The 22,606-nt window shown below is 44.5% G+C and overlaps 1 protein-coding gene across 6 annotated transcripts in view; it reads left to right on the forward strand.

Annotated features, from left to right (window-relative positions):
• LOC146195992 (monocarboxylate transporter 12-like) overlaps window positions 1-21,892 on the forward strand; it is a 47,260-nt gene extending 25,368 nt beyond the window's left edge. For 2 of the 6 annotated variants that reach the window (XM_084597993.1, XM_084597994.1), the window contains 3 exons: window positions 8,866-9,009; window positions 10,289-11,755; window positions 20,180-21,892. In XM_084597993.1, the coding sequence (XP_084454119.1) occupies window positions 8,866-9,009; window positions 10,289-11,755; window positions 20,180-20,298 (1,730 nt within the window). In that variant the 3' untranslated portion in view covers window positions 20,299-21,892. The remainder of the gene's footprint in view (window positions 1-8,865; window positions 9,010-10,288; window positions 11,756-20,179) is intronic. The other 4 variants (XM_084597998.1, XM_084597997.1, XM_084597999.1 and 1 more) reach the window with 4 other exon arrangements.
• The last annotated feature ends 714 nt before the right edge of the window (window positions 21,893-22,606 follow it).

A 22,606-nucleotide genomic window follows, 5' to 3' on the forward strand; every position in this document is an offset into this window, starting at 1 on the left:
CCACGCAGAGGACATGAACCAGGTATTCTTCACGGTTGTGTCCTAGAGTTGCTGTGTTCCGGTTGCCTTCAAGCCCTCTGAGGTAGCAGGCAATCTATGGAAAGCCAACCCTTACATCGTGGCTTCGGCAGTTGTACCATCGGCTCAAGAAAAAGTTATCAGCCATCGTCTTAATAGGGATGAGAGCGTAATGGATACAGTATCGACGTTGCGAGCTGCCAACCGTTCGGTCACAGTAACTAAGCTGTCTGGACTGGTTGTAGATGTCCGGGTACCATATTCTCACACAGCCAGCTACTGAAAATTTCAAGGAGTGCCTGTCACCTACTCAAATGAAGATCTGCAGGAGTATCTATGTGACCAAGGCATCCTATCAGCAAGGAGATAAACAACATACATTCCTGAGGACGGTGGCAAGTTCAATGAAGTATGCCGTCATTCCGTATATTAGAATTCTCAAAAGATGCACCACTGCCTAAGAGTCACGCTTGGGTTCTGTAGATACCCTGCAATGTGTATGTCGGAGCAGCGACACATTGCTGCGGATTCCGGAGCCATGGCCACATATCAAGACATTTTACCAGCCCTATGCGATGCAAAGTGTGTGCTGGCCTCCATTCGCGCAAAGAGTGCACCTCCAGAGCGCAACTTAAATGCGCAAACTGCGATGGCCCACACCCTGCTTCATACGGAGGGTGTGTTAAAAGGAATGCCGCTACACTTGCACGCTCAGTGGAGCAAGCACAAGAGAAACCGCCCAAGCGTCATGATCCACCACCTAACATTAACGTGGTTTTTACAAATACGTTAGATCTGTCCCAAAATCAGTAACCACAACGTGACAAATCACATGATAGAAAAACGTGCGATGAGGCACACATGGATGCAGCCAAAAAGAAGCGTGGGAAGTCCGCTGGTTTTTCTCCACCATCAAAGCAGCACGACACTCCGCACAAGACCCGGCAAACAACCTCTCTAAGTCCTAGTCTATAGGCAATGCAATGTAGCAAGAAGATCAGCGAAAGGCAGCAAAGCGGAAGCACCGAACTAGAAATCACATGCCTACTTATTCCGATGCTGGTCGCCGCTATCAATGGCACTTGTCCGCGCTAACCCTTCGTCACGAGGTCTCCCAGAAGTAGAAGCTGTTCTAGCAATGAAGCCGTTGCTGTCGGTTTCTTACGCTCCACAGGGCAGTAATATCACACATCTGAAATCATGGATTCGACAGGAGAAGCTTCGCCACAGCTGACCATCCATAACGTCTTCGCCACTTGCACCATTTTTATAGTGAAGCGCTCGTGGTTTACGCTCGAAAATTTTTTATCTTCGGCAGCTTGTGCGAGCGTACCACTTCCCTTTCATAGCCATCTCTGAATCGCGCGTGCAGGAAACTTTCAGACTGCTAATATACACTTTTCATCATTCACAATGACTAGATGACGTTAGCTGATAGGCTTACGCAAAGATATCCCGGCCTCCTTGGTTGACGTTCCGCCTCACACTGACAATGAATATGTGTGAGCCGTACCAGTAATTGGGAGACAAGGATACTCTTTTATTAGTGTATATCTTGAGCCCGGCAGGCCATTCGATGCTTCGAGGCTTGAAAATTTGATAACAAGTACGCCTACTCCACATATTATTTCTGAAGGGAAGCTCACACACATGTGCCCGAGGTACCAAGCTTGTAGAACGTTTTGCAAAGCATCCAATTGAACTGCTAAATGATGCAGCATAACCTATATCCGAGGACGGACGACTGCCAGCAGCATTGGCATGACCTTTGTGACAGGTTTACACGGAAAACTAAGATAAAATAAAAACTTAAAATTTCAACTTCAAGTTCAGCTGCCCACAACTTTGGCTAGCGTACCGATCTGGAAAGACGTGGAAGTGACCATTACCTACTCCTCATATGACCTGTCCGTGCGCAGATGGCACCAAATAAATATCTTATGAAATCTATTGACTGGCATATATACAAAGGCGCTGCAAGCAGACGAATTTCTGCAGCAACCCGAGATGAGGAACTAATATCGTCAATGGCTTTTTGCCGAGAGTAAGCACGCGAATCACAGATAAAAGCGATAGCTTACCCTCAAATGATGAGACATTTGAAAGGCTGTGCGCTATTCGCAGACGAGCTGAAAGGAAAGCTTTGCTCACAAAAAACATTGAAGGCCTTCGTGCCTGCTGACGCACACAACGTCACATTCGACGCTACCTTGTTAAGCTTAGTCGGCAAAGATGGCGTGACTTTTGTTCTACGTTGAATATGCGATAATCAGTGGCCAAAATTTGGCGCATATTTCGCGGTATGCGCACGCCCCTCCATGAGCTTCACCCTTTCACAGCACTATCTCTGCATCAACAATAATTCATTAAAGACGTCTTAGAAGAATGCTGCAGACTACTGTCCGCGAGGTCAGGGACTTCCGCACACTCCACAGATGGGCTATCAACCATCCCCCAAGTGGCAGTGGCAGCGATGCGCCTACCTTTCAGTATTCAAGTGTTATCCACAGATATCGCGCAATTAAACAGACGGACGTCTTCTGGTCAGGATGAGGTGATTTATGACGCAATCGCAAAGCTGCCTCACTATTGCCGCCTTCGATTCCTGGAATACTACAATTTTTCCCTGATGTCTTGTTATGTCCCAACGAAATGGAAGTTTGCAAAAATTGTGCCTTTTTTAGGACCTTTTAAACAGACAACAAATTAGGCATCTTTCCGACCCATCGCTTTACTGAGCTGCGTAGGCAAGCTTATGGAGCGAATGATCTCCAAACGCGTCACCTGGTTCCTCAAGAAATAAACTGGTTTCGCCAAAATAGTTCGGTGACTAATAATGTTATTATCCCTGTCTCCTCACTTGAAAAGCACCTTCACGCTGGTTACATCCCGACAGCCGTTTTCCTTGCAATCAAGGCTGGTTTTAACTGTGTGGTTCATCATGTAATTCTCGCAGCCTTGGCCAGCCTTGGCCTCGGAGGAAAGCTTACACAATTGGATTGGACACTATATACAAAAGCGGCAAATTTTTATGAGCACTCCACATGGTCCAGCTCTCTTTCATGCAGTGAAGAGGGGCGTACCTCAGGAAGCTGTACTCAACCCTCTGCTGGTAAATATTGCCATTATACATATAACAATAAACCTTCTACGAAGAGTAAGCATAACAATTTTTGCAAATGGTATCTGCTTCTGGAGTGCATCACGTTCGCGGTATACAACGCAGCAACGAATTCAGAGAGCGCAAATGCCCAGGTTAATGCACCTGGCTCCCCTAGGGCATTCGCCTCTCACCAGAAAAAAGTGTTGCTATGGCTTTTACAAGGAAAAGAATGACTCGATACCCGCTACTTCTGTGTGGACGTTACCGTCCTATGTACGATCACACCGATTCCTACGTGTTATAATTGGCAGTAACCTCTCTTGGGCCCCTACGTATAAAAAACTCCACAAGAAAGAGAGAGGAATAACAGAATCACTGCAGGATCGCAGGTTTTCAGATTGATGGCGGTAACACGATGGGGCAGCAACTGCCGGTCGATAGTTCTGCTTAAAAAAGCCTACGTTGAAGGAGCGTTACGCTACCATTTACCGGTGCTTCAAAGATTATCTTCAATAAGCAAGACGATTATTGAAGCTGCACGTAACAACTGTGTGCGGATGTGCCTTGGACTCCCAAAGGGATCCTCTGCATCAGGAAAACTTGCAGAAGCCGGATGTCTCCCGCTAGATGTGATTGCCGTTCAAGAAACTATGCGCGCCCATTTCCGACATGTCCTCCAAGGAAAGGAGCATTTCTTGCACTGTGTCCACCAAACTCACTGCGACTCTGGCTTTGGTCAAGCTGTACAGTTTCTGCCCTTCGCTACTATTATTCAGCTACGTAGTCTACTACAACTTAACTTTCCTCCATGGACACAATCCTCTGTAAAGGTGATTATATCTGTTACTTGCGTGGATGTGAAGAGCCGCATGCCACAAGAAGCACTTCTGCAGGCCGCTCTTGCCAACTTAGTCAAGGAATATACGCAATACACCCACATATTCACCGACGGTTTAACTGCTCAAGACACTTCATCTTGTTGCCTTTATGTACACTCAAAAAACATGTCCTGTCTTACCGGCTGCAGCGGAAGTCATCATCTACGACAGCTGAGCTCCATGTCATTAAAGAAGCTCTTTCCTACATCCTGTGCCAAATTCCCGGACGATGGGTTATCTTCTCTGATTCCAAAGCATCTATGCAAATCGTGAATAACCTTCTGAAGAAAAGCAATCATCATCCTGTTTCCCTTGACATCGGATATCTACATCATTTTATTACATCATTGGCCGGCCTCTGCATAACATTTCAATGGATACCACCTTACCGTGGCAATAAAGCCAATGAAAAAGCAGATGAAGCGGCTCCTAAAGGCCATCAACATGAATGATACATTCGGACCTTCTTCACGAAATCTGATGCATCCCAACTGGCTAACAAAATTGCTTCCGAAACAAAGTATCAACAGCGGAGCTTTCCGACTGATCACTACCAATTGCTTGAATCAATTGACCCACATCTAAGACCAAGACTCCCTCTGAAGTTTCCTCGCCAACAAGAAACTGTTGTTTGAAGCCATTCATAAGTATTGATTGCAAAATAGAGAAAAATCACGATGGACTTAGCGGCTAAAGTAGTGAAAGGCGAAAAGCCTGAGTGCCACATTCTGCTACGGAACTGTCACTGATTAGTAATTATTTCTTATTCAAGTATTTACTAATTAGGTAGGTAAATAATTTATTAGTAAATATGGATTTACTTATTTAGCCATCAATTGTTATCTAAACAATTTATTCGTTAATTAGTAAATGATCATTGCTTGACATATGGCCACATTAGGCACGCACTCGCACATACTGTGGTGGTGCTTTTGGATTTGTCGGGACCTGTATAACATCATCACGCCTCGGCAAGTCAGAACACTGCAAGAGGGGACATATTTTGTCCACGACATCATGAGCCCTTAAAGACTTTCGCCGTTATATAATGAGCGTCAGGTACGAAATTTAGTGAATGAAACATGGTGCTCCAAGGGCATGGCACATGCATATCAGGCCTATAAGCCGTGCTTGTCCTTTTACCTTAGCGCACATGCTCTACGAAGCGTAGAAGTTATCGAAGGTTGCAAGAACTAGCTTTTTCATGTTTCGCCCATTTCTAATTCTACATGCTTTATGAAACGTGTTATCGCCGCAATTCAATCCATCTTCACGGCTGTTCCCGTGGGGAAAGGTTTAAACATGGGTCGCTTACTTAGGCATCGCCTGTAAAGATCAGAATGCGACTGCTCAATTGTCGGAACCCTTTCGCATGGCGCATTCTGTACGCCCATCTTTATTCAACATGAGTCAGATAGCCGTCACGACCTATGAGCGTTGACTGCGTTTTCATTTCCGCTATTTCTGTTCCTTTCGTGTCGGAGCTTCATTGTGAAATTTAGTGAATTTTAAGAACTGCTCCTGAATTTTCCATCAGCTTTTATGTTCAAAAGCAACGGTAACGACGACGACGCCGAATTGTCTGCCACACGGGCCCCTTAGCGACATTGCAATAGTGTGTTGTGATTTTGTCCGAAGCAGCGATATACCTATAAAAGAGCGGTGCTGGTACGATGCAACGGCGGGGGGCGCAGAATGTCTTATACATTGGGTCGGGGCGTACTATGAGCACATATGAAAAGAGTTTACAAAGCAAAGCAAGGCAAAGCAATTGACAACGCCCTCGGTTATTTACAAGGTGTCCAATTTTGCTCCAGCCTTGACTTAAGGTCCGGCTACTGGCAGATTTCTATGCATCAAAATTATAAAGAGAAGACCGCGTTTGGAACACCGGACGGTTCATAGGAATTCAATGTAATGCTATTTGGACTCTGCAACGCTCCTGCTACATTCGAGCGCATGATTGACACAGTTCTCCGCGGCCTCAAAGGAGAAACATGTCGGTGCTACTTAGATGATATCGTGATTTTTTTTCACCAATTTTTGATCCCCCTACTCGTCTCGATAAGGTTTTGACAGTACTTTCCAGTGCTGGCCTTCAGCTAAACACGACGGAATGCCATTCTTCATAAAAATCTATTAAAATCCTTGGCTATCTCGTAAGCAGCGAAGGAATTAAGCTTGACCAGTAAAACATCACCTCTACGCACACTTTCCCCGTGCGACTCTGGTCAAAGATCTCCGTGCATCATACTTCCGCAGATTCATCTGCAATTTCGCCTCTATTGCCTCACCTTTACATGCGCTTCTTCACACCGAGACGCCTTTCGTCTGGTATCCTGCTTGCAAAAAAGCATTTGAAACTCTGAAGTGTGCTCTCACTTCGGGTCCCGTCCTCTGCCGTTTTAGTGAGAAAGCTCCAACTATTTTGCACACCGACGCCAGTAGCCGTGGCATTGGAGCTATTCTTCTGCTATGCCAAAACACCTCTACAGAAAATGGTGTTGCCTAGGCAAGCCGAACTCTGAATCCTGCAGAACAAAACTACACTATTACTAAGCAAGAATGTCTCGCCGTCATCTGGGCTGTTCAGAAGTTTCATCCTTACCTGTACGGCCGTCACTCCACAGTCGTCACTGACCACGATGCCCTCTGCTGGTTATCCTATTTGAAAAATTTGCCCGATCGTACCGGGCGGTAGACTCTCCGCATTCAAGAGTACGACTTCACTGTCACTTACAAATCGAGCAAGAGGCACAAGGACGCCGATGCTGTCTCTTGTTACCCCATTGCTTCGCCGTCGCAACACATGTCCTCGCATTCCTCTCCTGTCTCAACGGAGTCACGCCATTTAAACCCTACAGTTATCTAGTATTTGTGCGCCGCTTCTATTGCTCCCACGCCAGATATAGACTGCAATCTTGCTCACCACCAGAGTGCTGACCCTTACTGTCGAAACCTGATTGATAGTCTCACAGGTGTTATTAGACCTCCAAATGCTCGTCTCCGTCGTCGGCTCAACAATTTCAAGTTACAGGATGGCACATTATTTTGGCACAGCTACAGCTCACTGCGCCACACCTGGGTTGCCGTAATTCCTTCTTCCCTGCGTCCTCAGATTCTACGAGGCTTTCACGACGGCCCCACCGCAGGTCACCTTGGATACCACAAAAGCTACGATAGCATCAAACGTTGTTCCTTCTGGCCTGGCCTTTCAACCTCAGTATTGAAATATGTAGCGTCTTGCATTCCTTCTCAATGACGCATGCGCTCTAGTTGGCCTCCTGCCGGTATCTTGCAACCTCTCCTATGTCCTTTCACGCCTTTCGAAGTCATCGGAATCGACTTGTATGGACCCCTGCCCTTGACTCCCGCTGGCAATCGCTGTCGTTACTGCTGTTGACCTCCTCACTCGGTACGTTGGAAGCGCAGCACTTCCTTCCGGCTCAGCTTCCGAAATCACCAACCTATTCCTCCACACCATACTTCTTCGCCACGGCGCCCCTCGCCTCCTCTTTAGCGATCGTGCCAAGTTGTTCCTCTCCACAGTCGTCGTCGCAGTGCTTCATCATTCAGGCACGGTGCACAAAACTACATATCGTTACCACCCTTAGATGAATGGCCCCACAGAACGCTTTCATCGCTACCCTTCCTGATATGCTATCCACCTGCATTCACCCTCAGCTCAACAACTGGGACTCTTTACTCCCCTTTGTTACGTTCGCCTACAACACTGCCGTTCAGCAAACCAACACCTACTCTCGGTTTTTTCTTGTTTATGGGCACCAGCCTACGTTCTCCCTCGAAGCATCTTTCTTCTCAGCTTCCACTCCTTCTGTGCTCCTTCCTACGAACAGCTCGGTTCTCGTATCGCCCACTGCTGTGATCGTGCGCTCCTTCAAACTGAAGCAACTCAAGCTTCCAGGAAAAACACGTATGATACAACCCATCGCTTTCTCTTTCCGCCCTGGAGATGAAGTGCTACTCTGGACACCTGCTCGCGTCTCCTGTTTGCGTGAAAAGTTTCTGAGCCGTTTTAAAACCGTGTACATGGTTCGAAAACAAACTTCTCCTGTGAACTATCGCATCGCACCTGCATCACCTGTTCGCGATCGTCGGTGTCGCGGCACCGAGATTGTGCACGTGTCGCCTTTGAAACACTTTAACAGCCGACCTTGAGATATAATTGGTCCCTTTCGTTCGGGAGGGGAAAGATTGTAAGCACTGTTAGCGAACGTCTTCAAATGATCGTAATCATCATCGGTCATCGTGTCGTGGGAAGAAGACGAAGTGTAATGAGCTGTAGCTAGTCAGCAGCTGCTGGTTCTGCCGATATGAAATAGAAAAGGTGAATTTATTGGTGCGTCCTTTTGCCTTCGCCACATCTGATCTGTGCCCTGCCAATGCGATATCTGACGTTTTCACAAGTTTAGCACTCTTTCATGTGCTTAGCACCACATGTTCAATCACTGAGCTACATACCCATAGAAAATCATTTTACAGCAGTGCGGTGAACTTGCGTTCCACTTTGCAATAGGTCAGGAAATGGTTTTTCTATAATATTCAGCTTGAAAGGCATACTGTCATTACTTCCAAAATGACAGCAGTGATACACTTTTATAGTAACTAATTTTTTTAATAAATAGGTATAATGGTAAGAACACCGTGCATGCTTGCATTGCTATAAATCACGCACCAAACCTCATGCAAAATTTGACATTGAAGCAAGCTTTCAGAGATTTAACTAATACCAACTTTTACAGCGTAGCAGAGTTTGTAAATACTTCATAATTTTATATCATAATGTGCACTTTTGTTATATGTACCAAAAACCTTGACAAAAGGTAATTCTTTTTCTCATTGCAGGTTTCGTTGCTGGACCTCTCATACATATATTAGGACTGCGGGTATGCGTTTTTCTTGGTGGACTTCTTATGTCTGCTGGGTGCATGGCCTCAGGATTTGCTGATGGAATTTCTTTCCTCGTCGTTTCCATTGGTGTCGTAACAGGTTTGCTCAAATTGCTTGTTGACGGTATCGCTTGAATATCATATTAAAAAGGCGCATCACCACCCAAATGAATGGCATTATCACGACAATGAACTTGCGAATTTTCTGCGCGAGCGTAACGACAGGCCGAGTCATCAGTAGTGTCATAAGCAAAACTTTATTATATCAGGGTGAACGTTATCAGTGGGGGATGTTCCTCAAGGTCAGTGCCCAATTACTGAAAAAGTTCCTTCTTGGCCCTTTATAATTGATGTGTTAGAAAGTCATGCCAGGCATCAAAACTAACATATCAAGTGAATCCGCGGGTAGCGCATTTGAACGTCAGATTTTAAACCCTTATTGTGATTTCTGCACTGAAGAAATTCATAAATCCGCGTGCCAGGGCCCGGAAAATAAGAGAAAAAAAAGGCTCATTTGTAGTGACCATTTCTATTTACTCGAGTCAAGTGTGCACAGCTTGGAATATTTAAATAAAAGAATTATAATTCGCCGTGAGCACCGGTTTAATTTAGTTGCTCAATTAACCCTTCGAATCAAGCATCCTGCTGGCTTCACGTTTGACAATACCTAGCAGCGACAGGTGTAGTAACATCTCTGATTAAGTCTCTTGCGAAGATTCATTTTAAGGGCATTAGCTCATACTACATACACTGGCCTGTTTCTCGTTCATTTCTCTGCCGCTCTCAGATGCGAAATGGCGGCCAAGTCATATGATCACAGCTATAGAATTGCAGATAAGGAAGACCCAGGACCCATTATAATGGCGCCCGCTACAAATTTTTGTTGATTGATAGCACGCTTGAAGACCGGCAGCAGCAGATAAAAGGGGGTGTATAAACGGCATGTAAACAGAATAAAACAGAAATAGAATCTACAGTGCCAGCTGGACGATATGTCTGTGAGGATATCCCAGAGAACTGTGTCCTAGAGAACTGTGTCGTAAATGCGACCAAATAATCGGCAGTTCTGTCGTAAACATAATTTTCTGTAGTTTTATATTACTTTCCTGTAGTTCTGCTGTTCATTTTGTACTTTTATGTAGTCTGTAGTTTTGTAGTATTGTTCTTTTGTAATTACAAAAAATTGTGGCGTTACCACAAACATTTCTCTTGTCACAACTTTCATGTGGGCTGGCCAGAACTTTTGTTGTGTCAGCGAAAATTCTGCACTTTTTTCCGACTACAACGTCGTATATCAAATCATTAAGTACTATGTATAGCCAGAAATATCAGAAGAGTGTCTACGGAATAGCTTAGCGCGAAAGCTGTCTCTTTTGTAGGTTCTGGACACGGAATCCTTCTGGCCTGTGTCATCGTGGCCATCAACGAGTACTTTGACGCGAGACGCGGTACAGCGCTCGGCATCAACATGACCGGTGCGACGGCAGCATCGTTCTTTTTCCCAAAAGTCTTTGAGCTCTGCCTGGAAAAGTACGGTTTGCAAGCGACATACGCTCTTGTTGGAGCGTTTTTGCTCAACATCGTGCCCATAAGCTTGCTATTTCATAGACCGCCGTGGATGTACGTCAACAATTCAAAGATTGCCGAAGCAAGAGACATACCTACAAAAAAGCAGCAGCGAAAAGAACATGTACCAAATGCTTTCTCATGCATTGAAGAACAGTACGCTATGCCATCTAGCAACAGTCACACTCCTCAGATCTTCCCTGTACCACACATTGTCCAATATTTCTGTAACCCGCTCTCTTTAAGCTACAGCTTAACAAAAGAGCTAATTTCAAAAAATATCCAAACTGAAAAGCGTTATGGCTACGTATATACTCTTGGCAAATCAATTTCTTGCGATATTATTAACAAAAACGATGAAGACAGTGCAGTGCGGTTCACAGGGTTGAGCGCAATAGACGCGCCTTCAAGTGCGCCTGTGTGGGCATTTGGCGTACAATACGAGCGGTACTATTGCTTGCCAGCCTGTCGACGCTGTGAAGAAGGCCCAGCATCTCGAGAGCCTTGCCACATCTCTGTGGACTTCACACAAAAGCGTCGTGCGTCAAGTCTTGAAGATCTTTCTGGGAGAATTCACGGTGGTGTTAGCATTGCGCCCCAAAGCAAAGCCGGTGGCGCCATAGAAGCGAACATAAAAAGAAGCACAATAGGTATTTTGAACGGTCTTCTTCTCCCTAAAAACCACCATTACGAAAGTGTAAACGAAAGAATGCTTGTCACAGAGGCTTCTGTCGGCGGTAACGAAACTCGGGCAAAGGATCCACTGAAAGCTCCACATTTAGTAGAAAAGGATCTTCCAACAACCGTGGCTGGTAGTACCAAAATAGTGCTCGCTATGCCGCGATTCTACGCCCAAATGTTGAGCTATTTCTCCTTCTGTTTTTATTTGGACACGTTTCTAGCTGTCGCGGTGGACTGCGCCTCTGACGCTGGGATCAGCCAAGCCGAGGCTGCGCATGTTCTCACATTTTTCTCCATCACCGACACAGCTGGAAGGCTCGCGATTCCTCTCAAAACCGATTATGACCTTGCCTCTCCCCTCAGTGCCATGACGGCTTCCTATTTCATCATGGCAGTCATTGGAACATCACTCCCGCACTCCCAAAGCAGCACCTCATTCTGGGCACTTGTTGTTACGCTTGGGCTTCCAGTGGGCTACGTCATGGTTGCCACGTCGCAAACTATCGCAGCTGAAGTAGGAGTCCGGAACCTCCCTGTGGCGTACGGCCTTGTAGCAGGTCTCACCGCAGTTGGAGCCTTCTTGAGACCTCTTATTATAGGTGAGCATTTAAAGTGACACTATTTTATCATTTCTACATATGCGTGTAAAGATTGGAAGCACTATCAGGCAGTAACATATTCAACTTTTAACCAACCACGCTACGCACCCCTATGAGGGGCGTTTTGGATAGTAAGTGCCCTGTGCATTGTTATGGTGGATACAGATCAGCACTGTTCCTATTCAGCGCACTTGTTCTTGCTGCAAGGCATGTGATCACTTATGTTATCCAGATCTACGTGTCATAGCGGCCAATGTATTGCTATCAAGCATACAGATCAGTACACATTGTGTTCACTGCACTTGTCCTTATTGCTGCCATGAAGTGCTGGGTAAGGGGTCAGTCATGTACTACCCGCATTTGGCACTATTTAAATTTACATGTCGCGGTCTATGCAAGTTTCGTGTTCGAAATACCCCAAATTAAAGACCTGTCCTTTAATTTAGGCGGCTTCCCACTCTTCTGCATTAATTCAGTGCTAAAGGTCTGACCGTAAACTCCTTTATGTTTTGCAATGGTGCAAATGTTCCGCATAATAATCTTCATCTCAACTACAATTGTCTTTTTATGTACGATATTCTACGGGCATCAGAAAGTTACGTAAAAAAGGACTGATGAAGTGAATACATTAATGGGCCATAATCCTGTGTCATCTAAGTAACATATACATCGTTTTTTTTTTAGTAAACTGCTATGCACTATTTGTTCTGCTGTGCCCTTGGATAATGTCTTATGCACGCGAGAGCGATTGCCCCCCCCCCCCCCCCATTCAAGCTTAATTGAAAAATAGGTATAAAATTTTAAAAAAAACTTTCTGGCACATTCTTCATTATTATTGCAGCGCATTTCTTCCTGTCTTAGAATGCATCCTGCCTTCCTCTCCTCAATTTCATTTTTTATCACTCCGTCCTACCTATATACTTGAAGCAACCCTTTTGTTCTGCTCTTTGACAGAAGCGATGATTTTTGTGGTAGAGCATCTTCCTCGAATAAGGGAGGTACCAGTTTTGATCCCTGGTGCCGCCGGGTGCCAACCGGTTTTCAAAGCGTATAAGCTTTCCCGGCCTGGTGCTCAGCCTTTTGGGTCATAGGTCCCGAATAGCTGCAACGATGGGACAGTGATCGGTTCCGCCATCGGACAACAGCATGGCCGCCTCGTGCGGCAAGAGCCCATTGTGTGAATCCTATTTATTGATGTTTTCAAGCCGTGGCAAAGCAGTTTAACCATTTAAGGGATGATGGGACATTAAATACCACTTCACGGCAGAGTGGGATGTAGCTCGCTCATCAAGGATTTTAATAGAGCATTCTATGGAGGTATCCCAACTTATCAAAATTTGGGGCCGAAATCACATCGGTTACGCTTTATCCAATTTTTCTCCCAATTCTCTTTTTTTCTTTTTGTGTGCTTTAGAACCGGCGGGAACGGCAATGAGATGCCTCGTAGATAAGTTAACCAATTTCTTGCGCTAAGATGACGTTCACAAAAAAAGAAGGAGGTATAAGTTATCACTTTCTAAATAACGTGTCATGTAAGCATCCTGCTGCAGTGGTGCGTGAAGTCGATTATAGGCTTATCGTTAGCAGTCAAAAAGCGAGCATGTACCTGACATTTATGCCGAATGCACAATTAATTTTTCTACAAAAGAATGAAACACCTAGTCCTCCAACAAGCCTGATGATTTTATTTTAGTTCATTGTTTCGCCATACGACAGCACTAATGAATACTGTAGTAGTCGTGAGGAGAGGGACTTTGTGCGATGGTGCAGCTTACGAGGAGGTGGTCTTATCCCCACTACTATTCTCATTGTAAGCAAGCCCTAAAGAATTGCATGCAAGTCGTGCACAGGAAAAGGGAAAAACTAGCTTGGGCTTAGCTTTAGTTAAGCCCCGCAGGTTGCGAAAGCAATAATCGCATGGCTAATACTCGACAAAAGGTCTTCACTTTTCGAAGAATCCATTACATTCCTTTCGGAGTCCTCATCGGTTGAGGACGTTAAAAGAGGAGCGCAACGCGCTCTTCTAGCTGCATCGTGAGCGCGGCGTCGAGCGAGACGCTGTTCCCGTTCTTCATCTGTCTCTGTAGCCCACTGTGGTTTCCTGTCTTCGTCGTGACGGCGCAACTTTTCATTCTGTTTATCAGGGTGCATAGGGAGTGCCTCAGCTGAACAAACGCGAGCATTTATATACCCATTGTTTTCCGCCTCCTCCTCTCAACTGCGAGAGGGGAGGTGACAGCAGCGCCTCCACTCGGCAGCAGCGTGGCTCCAGCTTCAGCGCGCCGTGCCTACCGACCGCCGGCACCCGATGACTCGACTTAGTAGCCCATCTCTCGCAGCGGGTATGACGTCAAAGGGACGTCATCATCTCATCCGCGGCTCGTCATGTATACCGACCGCCGCTTCCCGACAACTCGACTTAGTAGCTCATCTGGATCACTAAAGGTCAAACGTGCCTACCGACCGTGGCTACGCAAATGGCTGAAAATGGGAGTAGTATGCTTTCGCAATAAAAACATGAAAGGGGCAAATCAACCACCGACATCTCTAGATAATATTACAGTCATTCAGCAGGCATATATAGAAATTCATTGACACAATGTTGACACATCATAACGCATTCGGTTGGTAAGCTATCTTGAAATGAAGCACTGCGGCTGGATACACCTGGATACACTGCAGCTGGATACTCAGGATACACCGCTAGAAAGACGATGGTTACACAGTAAGAAATAACACTGAAGACGAATGGGGAGCCTCAGTCCGCAAGCCGAGCCAACGTTTAGACAAGGGGATTTATCTTTGTCTGGGCAGCGTGATTACGGCTGTCCGAGTTGAAATACAATTTTGCTTCCGAAGACGAAACGCCAGGAACGGGGGAAAAGGGTGGTGTAGAAAGAAGAATGGCAAGGACTGAAAACTTTTTCTTTCGGTATGAATTTCTGAATATTGAACAGGCGATCTCGTGGCCTGAAAAAGAAAATGAAGGACTACAAAAAACTACGAAAAAATGAAGAAAAAAAAACTACAAAGCAGGGTGGATGACGAATCAGCACCTAAAAGAAATTCGATGCTGATCACCTTTCTTAAAAGGAGAAATGCGTCTTAGAAGGTCCTGATAAAGAATACCTCTGCAGAGAATAGTTATTATACGCTTTCCGCAAGAAAAACAGGACAAACAAACCGAATAATACGACATGAAGTGAACCATGCCAACCTGCTTTAGGTTATCTGACTACAATGATTGAAGGAAGACCTGTTCGAGGCTCAGAATTGCATACCGAATGAAGTATTCTTTCAATTCTTTTCCTGAAGGACGAACACGTGCTTTGTCATTCTTCTAAAAGAACCATGACCTTAAATCAAGAATACTATTAGACCAACCCAGCATTATCATCATCATCATCATCACCATCATCATCAGCTGGACTGTACCCACTACAGCGCGAAAGCTTCTTCCATTTTCTTCCAATTAATGCGGTCCTATGTTAGCTGCATCCACTTGACCTCTACAAATTTCCTAATCTCATCCACCTACCTAATTTTCTGCCGCCCCCTCCTACTTTTACCTTTCCTTGCAATCCAATTGGTTACTCTTGGAGACAACCGGTTATCTTCTCTTCGAAACGCATGTCCATTGTTTCTTCCTAATTTCGACTAGAATATCAGTAACTTGAGTTATTTCTCACACCCACTCTAAACGGATCTATCTCTTAAAGTTACACCTACCATGTTCCGTTCCATAGCCATCTGCGTTGTGCTCAACTTCAGCAGAAACGTTTTCGTTAACCTCTACGTTTCAGCCCCATAGGTAAGTACAGGTAATGGTACTGCTACACACGCTTTCCGCGTTAGCGATACCGACAACCTGCTAGTCATAACGTTTAAATACTTTCCAAATGCGCTCCCTCCTCAATCTTATTCTAGTTATTTCCCTTGCGTGGTCCGGATCTCCGGTCACTGCCTGTCCTAAGCAGACATATTCGACTACCAATTCCAATCCTTCCTGTTTTAAACTGCTGTTTCTTTCCTAGGCTGTTGAACATTATCTGAGTCTTCTGCAAATTAATATTTAGGCCTACCAGTCTGCTTCTCCTGTCTAGATCATTTATAATTAAATGCACTTGGTCCCCTGACTTACTTCACATGGCAATGTCATCAGCTAATCGCAGATTACTTAGATATTCTCCGTCACACCTGATTCCTAACTGGTCTAATTTCATGCCTTTGAATACACTGCCTTTGAATACACTGCCTTTGAACACACTCTCTAAGCTGTAAATAGCACTGGGGAGATCCTGTTTTCTTGTCTCACACCTTTTCCTTAAATGGAATTTTAACACTTTATTTATGCATAACTATGGTTGCTGTTCAGCCACTCTAGATATATTGCAGTACTTTCACATATGGCTCACTTACACAATTCTCTCACACTGCCTGCATGACCGCGGAAGTTTCGGCCGAATGAAATGCTTTCTCGTAGAGAATGAATGCTATGTGTAGGGGCTGGTTGTATTTTGGGCATTTTTCTATCTTTTGTTTTGAAGTGGGGATATAACCGATGGTAGAGCACCCTTTCCAAATTCCTGCTTGATCCTTTGATTAATTACAGTCTAAGGTTGTCCTGATCCTATTAGCGACTACCTTGGTAAATACCTGATATTTTTTGCCTTGAGGCAATAACTATTGATAAAAAAAAGAAAAAAAATTGATAGTAAGCTGATTGGTCTGTCATATTCAAGTCCTTAGTATCCCCTGTGTTATGAATTAAGGCAATGTTAGCGTTATTCCATGATTCCTGTACTTTCGATGTCGTCAGGCACTGCGTATACTGGGTAGCCAGTATTTCTAGCACAAAACCTTCTCCGCCCTTCAATAATACTCTGGTTACCTGATCCTCCTCAGCTGCTTCCCCCTCTTCATAGCTTTTAAGGCTTTTATAACCTCATCCTTCGTTAGTGGCGGAATGTCTGATTGTTCTTCATTACAGCCAATTTCATTATTGTCCTGAATAAAATGGCTGCTGTAGAGGTCAGTACAGAACTCCTCGGCTGCCTTCATTATTTTCTCAGTGTTAGTAATGGCACTGCCCGCCTTGCCCCTTAGTCCATACATCTGATTTTTGCATATATTTAATTTCCTCTTTACCGCTTTCAGGCTACGACCATTCTTGAGAGCAACCTCAATTTTCACCATGGTATACTCTCATATGTCGTCCACCTTTTACCCATTGATCTGCTTTGATACCTCTGCCAGTTTCATCCGGTCTATTGAGTTAGAGGCTTTCACAGCTTGGCGTTTTCTAATCAAGTCTTTCGTCTCCTTAGACAGTTTACCGATATCATGCCTAAAAATTATACCGCCTACTTCTACTGTGCACTCAGAAGGATATCTCTGAAATTTTTATTTATTGCTTCTCTCCCAAGGTTGGCTTCCTCGGTTAGCACCGAGTTCTATACTGCAGTGAGAGCCTGAATTCTTCTTCCTTTCCCCTTACCGTTTATTCGTTAATGGACATAATCCTCACTGATCTGTTCCGCTCCCTCTTCAAATCCAGCTTAAATCGGGAACTTACCATCCTGTAGTCACTGCATCGCATATTTCCGATTACCTCTACATCCTGCTTAAAGCCGGGGTTAGAACACAGTATGAAATGAATTTCATTTTCAGACTCCTTCTTAGGGCTTTTCCATGTCCACTTCAGGTTATTCTGTTTGGTGAAGAAGGTATTCATGCTTCGTATGTTAATGCGCCTAGCAAACTCTACTAGCAACTCCCCCTGGTATTTCGTAATCCAATGCCATAGTTGCCTACGGCGTGGTCTCCAAGTTTCTTATACCTACCCTGGCAATGAAATCGCCCATCTTTACAGTATAACGTATTTTTACTTTCCCCATTGCCAATTCTACATCTTTTGCAAGTTTTCTACTGCCTGGTCATCATACCTACAAGTAGGTGCATATGCTTGTACGACCTTCAGCTTATGCTCCTTATTTAGCTTAATTACGATGCCGGCTACCCTCTCAATAATGCTACAGAACTCATCTATTTTACCAGCTTAACAACTAAGCCTATAAAACTGTGTTTCAACCCCCCCCCCCCCTCGCCATTGCTGATCGCGTTGCCAGTCTCTATTGCCAGCCTAACTAAGTCTATAAAAATGCGTTTCAACGCCCCCCATTGATGATCGTTCTGCCCAAACGAAGACAACAACTCTTCATTTGTCGAAACTTTTGGCTCGGATTGCGAACTGAGGCTCGTCCTGAACCCTTGTTTAGTGTCTCGTGCCAATAATTAGAACCTCATGAACGCCCCTCTAAAGGACAGGTACCAAAACAATGTATCCACATCTAATTCACAGTTCCTTAGATACCTTCACTTATTCCAGTTCGACACCTTTTTGTATCCTAGTTAAAAAGGTTGTTTTTATTGCTAGAAATACGATGACGACGACGCTAGTCGGGGCTCCAGACGGGTCTCTCGCACCAGAGCCGCTGGTCATTAAAACATATCTCATCATGTCATCCTATTTCTTTCACGTCCCCGTGTTCTGTTGCGAGCCACAATATAAAAATGTTTGTCAAGGGGTGTCAAACTAGTGAGCGTGCATGAGGCAATCACCAAAATTACTGTTTTAATGATTAAGTAGTAGTAGTAGCAGCAGCAGCATTTATTTGGCCATATTTTACAATATGCCACCGAAGTGCCGATAAAGGAGGAAGGCAAAGCAAGCCTTCTAACGCGGCCTACGCCCCGCATTGCACGCCGTGGCAGCAGGTGGCAAACAGACAAGACCAATTTACCACAAATGTGGTTACAAAAATAGGTGAGCGCGTGTATACGAACGAGAATCCACTAGAGCGTGTACATAGTCGGGAGCCATTGAAGATATTTTGCCGTACTCTTGAAGATGCAGCTCCAGCGTACTCTGCTCCTGTTGTGACCAGATTTGTTTGGCCAAATGTCTTCTTCGTTCCTTCAACGGCTCTCCGGCGACAATCCGCAGGAATCGTTTCGGATTGCGCACCATTTTTGGTCCTTATTTTCTCTTAGAGTCAGACATTTTCTGTCAGTCTCCTAGAGACTGGTATCGGCGAGCAGGGTGCTTAACGCATTAGACAGGAGACAGACTTATAGTTTTTATTTGAACCCATATCCGTTCCAACCGAAACACCGCAGCAATTCCAGGCGTGCCAATATGAAGCACAGCAATGCGTTTGCAGTTACGTGATGCCTGGAAATGTTTGCCTATCGGCCTCTCGTCTACACGATTAGTTTATGCTGATTGGGTTCTTCCTACTTATAGATTTTAACCAAGACCGCTAAGCCTAAGCATGAGAAACCTCTCTTTTAAAGGTGCGATGGTTCCATAACGGGAAGCCACATTTTAATCTCGTGTATGAGGCTTGAAGAAATAAAAAAAGTGTTTTCAGGGCGTTTTTGTCACACCCTATTACATCATACGTTGCTTTTAGTGAAACGCACTTCCTGATTGATCCCCAAATCTTTACGTTTCTGAAAGAAGTTGGGATTTTAATTACACTCTAGGCTTAAATACGGTTATTTTTACGGCTAGTCACTGATTTGTGATGTTACTGTTCCTTCAAACTATCCTTGTTGACCGAATGCACTGTTGCTCCTCTTGTACTTTTTTAAATTCATTATTCCTTTGTCTACCCCCCCCCTCCCCTTTTTTTGTTCTTTCTCTCGTGTGATTTTCTTTTGCTTATTTGCTCGACACTTTAATGTTGTACCCACTCCCCTGATATAATGTTTCGGCGCTGCTGGGTGTACTGAAAATAAATAAAATAGGAAATCCGTCCGCGACGTCACGTTAAAACCGTTTTTTTGGCGCACCGCAGCCATTGTCGCATTTGCGCCATAAACTTCATTATAATTAATAATTCAAGGGCGCACTAATATAGGTATTTGTGGCTTAGAAGAAACACACAGCAGTGTGTTGTGTCTACAAATATATTTTGCCAGGCCCGCTTAACCAGGTGAAACGAATCTTTGTACAGCTGGAGTTCCACCTTTGAAAACACCCAATATGGCCACCACGCGTGAGCTGGCGCTTGTCGCTTTCTTCGCCCGGACCATCGTCGCACGTGACAAAACGCTACAGAGGGAATAGAACGCTCGCCTGAAAATTTGTTTTATCTCGTTAATGAGGGCGATAACAATTTTTGCTGACTTAATTTTGTTCACATTTCCATGCTTGTCGATACAAATGCGGCATGCCTCAAGACAAATTTTCGCTCCCAGCTTCAAGCACAATCTTACAAGCAATCGTTCTCCTTGCTCACCGTTTATATGTTGCTGAATAAATGTAGCGTTCGAAAGTAATGTGCAATTGAGGTTTCATAAAACGGAAAGGGGCGGGTATTATGACATACAATTTGTATTCTTTTTTTTTTTCCCCAGGGGTGTTCCGAGACACAAGCGGATCATACAGTGGACTCTTCCATCTCATGGGTGGCATGGTTTTCTTGTCCTTTCTCTTGACTGGATGGCTCTGGTGGACTCATACACCAAAACCCTAGCAACAGTGTAGCTACACAATTCCAGTCAAGGGCCTAAATCTCTAAATTTATACAAAAGTTTTAACACATGTAATAAGTTTGAGAATAACGCCTTTTTTGCTGCTAAAGGATGAAATATTTTCAATTTTATGAAAAACGAACAGCCACGCAGACGGCACATATATCATCTCAAATAAACAAAGTGGGACTTCACGCTTTCCTAAATTGATGTATAAACCTGCAGTGGCTCCTAAACACGTTTCAGTCGAATGTAGATATTACTTTCGTTTTTTTAAAGAAAAAATTCCAGGCAAATACTCTACGTTCACTACAATTTATTAAAGACGAAATTAGCGCTAACACTCCGACGAAGACAGAAGCGAACACACACGACTATTGAAACGCGTTTGTCAGTCGTTCTGTGTGTTCTCTTCTGTATTCGTGCAAGTATTAGCGCTAATTTCTTCTTTAACATGCAAAAACAACTAGACCGACAATAAGCGTTGCTGAACAATTTGTCTATCACACATGTTTCATATGAGCAACTATCACCCGCTTCGACGCAGTGAATTATGCATTGCAGGTAGTAGGTTTGTGTTGCTTATGCTATGGTCGAAGAAGTCCTGACAAGGCAGGTCAAAACGTGTAGATAAATGGGCGCAGTAAGGAGCTAACCCAATGAGGTGACAATTTTTCTCACTACTCATATACGAGTCGGCACCGCAAGGCGTAACATTTAGGCGTTTAGGAGAGGTCCCATTATCGGGCATTGTACAGCTTGAACAGAAGCACAGCTCATCCTACATAGGATAGACGCAGGAGGGAAGGTGTGGGGGTGTGCAGGGATCTTCGTCCGAGAGTGTCTTGTGATTTCGCGCCATATAGAGTCGTCATGTATATCTTGGATGACGTCGAGGCTAGCCTCAGTCATGGTTAATGTTCTGGACGTTTCAGAGTGGAGAGTCTTAGGCTGTCTATTGCAACCTAATAAAGTGGGACATTAATAAACCTATACTATTAATTGAACACTTTAAATGAGTTTGCGAGCCCAGGGCATGTGCTTTATTTGGCCCAGCAAAGATGCGTACAGTATCTATAAACTCATGCATAAAAAAAAAGTCATGGATGCCGAAGATAAACATTACTGAAATGAAAGAGTATACGCATATAAGATGAAGGGAAGCCATGGGGTTTCATTAGTTGTAGGATGGGTGTAGTATACCAAATACCATTGTCCTGTGGCCGTACGTATATTGGGCAGACAGGCCGTTGCATCAACATTAGGCTGATGGAGCATGCGCAGTCCTTAAAAAAGAATGAAACAAACTTAGCAAAACATTGTAACGCGTGTGAGTGTGTACCTTTCTTTGTTGATACTAATATATTGTTTCTTCATAAAGACCAGACTACTCGAGAAATCGCCGAGGCGTTCCATATTAACCGAAAGCAAAATGTTTGTGTTAGTAAAACGTCCGTCGCATTGACAGAAAAAGAGATGACCATGCTGCACAATCGATAGTGCGTCGGCAGTTTTCACCACGTGCGTGTGATGGGGGGAGTTTTACTGTGTTGATATACATTTTTATGCATTTTTTGACTATGCGCATGTGGGTACAACAAGTGTGTGTACTTATATACTCTTTCGCTCTTCGAATAAATTCAGTTGTCAGTAAAACCATCATGGTTCACCAACTCGCCCAATCAGCCGTTCTTCTACAGTCCATGGGGTCAGTCGCACTGTTGCCACTTTGCGATCTATGTACCTGTCTGCGGACAGTCTGACCTAGGCTAAACGGGCACGCAGAGAAACCACATTTCTGTCGCATATACCCAAGTAAAGTACAAGGAACTGATCGCACCTTCAGTGAATTTTGCATGGGCATCCCCATTTAGTCTTAACAACTTTTTTACCGCATATACCGCACATTCCATGTCGCGCTTCCCCTCAAATACTCTACAAGGAAACCGTGGGGAAAACATGAGAGGACGCCAGTTTCCAAGCCCTAACGTGGTCAATATGGGGCCTCAAGCAGTCTCATATGAGTTAACAGTGCTGTCTTTAGCATAGATCCCTCCTTTGCGATCCGTAACTCTCATGTAGCCAAAAAAGGAGCCGAGAAGGGCTGTATGTGGATGCGTCTGCTTTCCAGCACCATTAGGCTTCAGGTGGTTTTCAGGCAGAGACCCCATATTGTCTTGCACCTGCCCTTACATATCATGCAAAGCACCAATAGCGGCAATACGTGAGCACGCCCGTCTTCCAACCCCACTAATGTATTTGTAGTACATGCATAGAAATTTCTTGGACAGCTTCAAATTAGTTTTGTTT

The sequence above is a fragment of the Amblyomma maculatum genome, chromosome 3 (assembly GCF_055883805.1).
Source record: "Amblyomma maculatum isolate TAMU_Amacu chromosome 3, ASM5588380v1, whole genome shotgun sequence".
In the NCBI taxonomy this organism is placed as follows: domain Eukaryota; kingdom Metazoa; phylum Arthropoda; class Arachnida; order Ixodida; family Ixodidae; genus Amblyomma; species Amblyomma maculatum.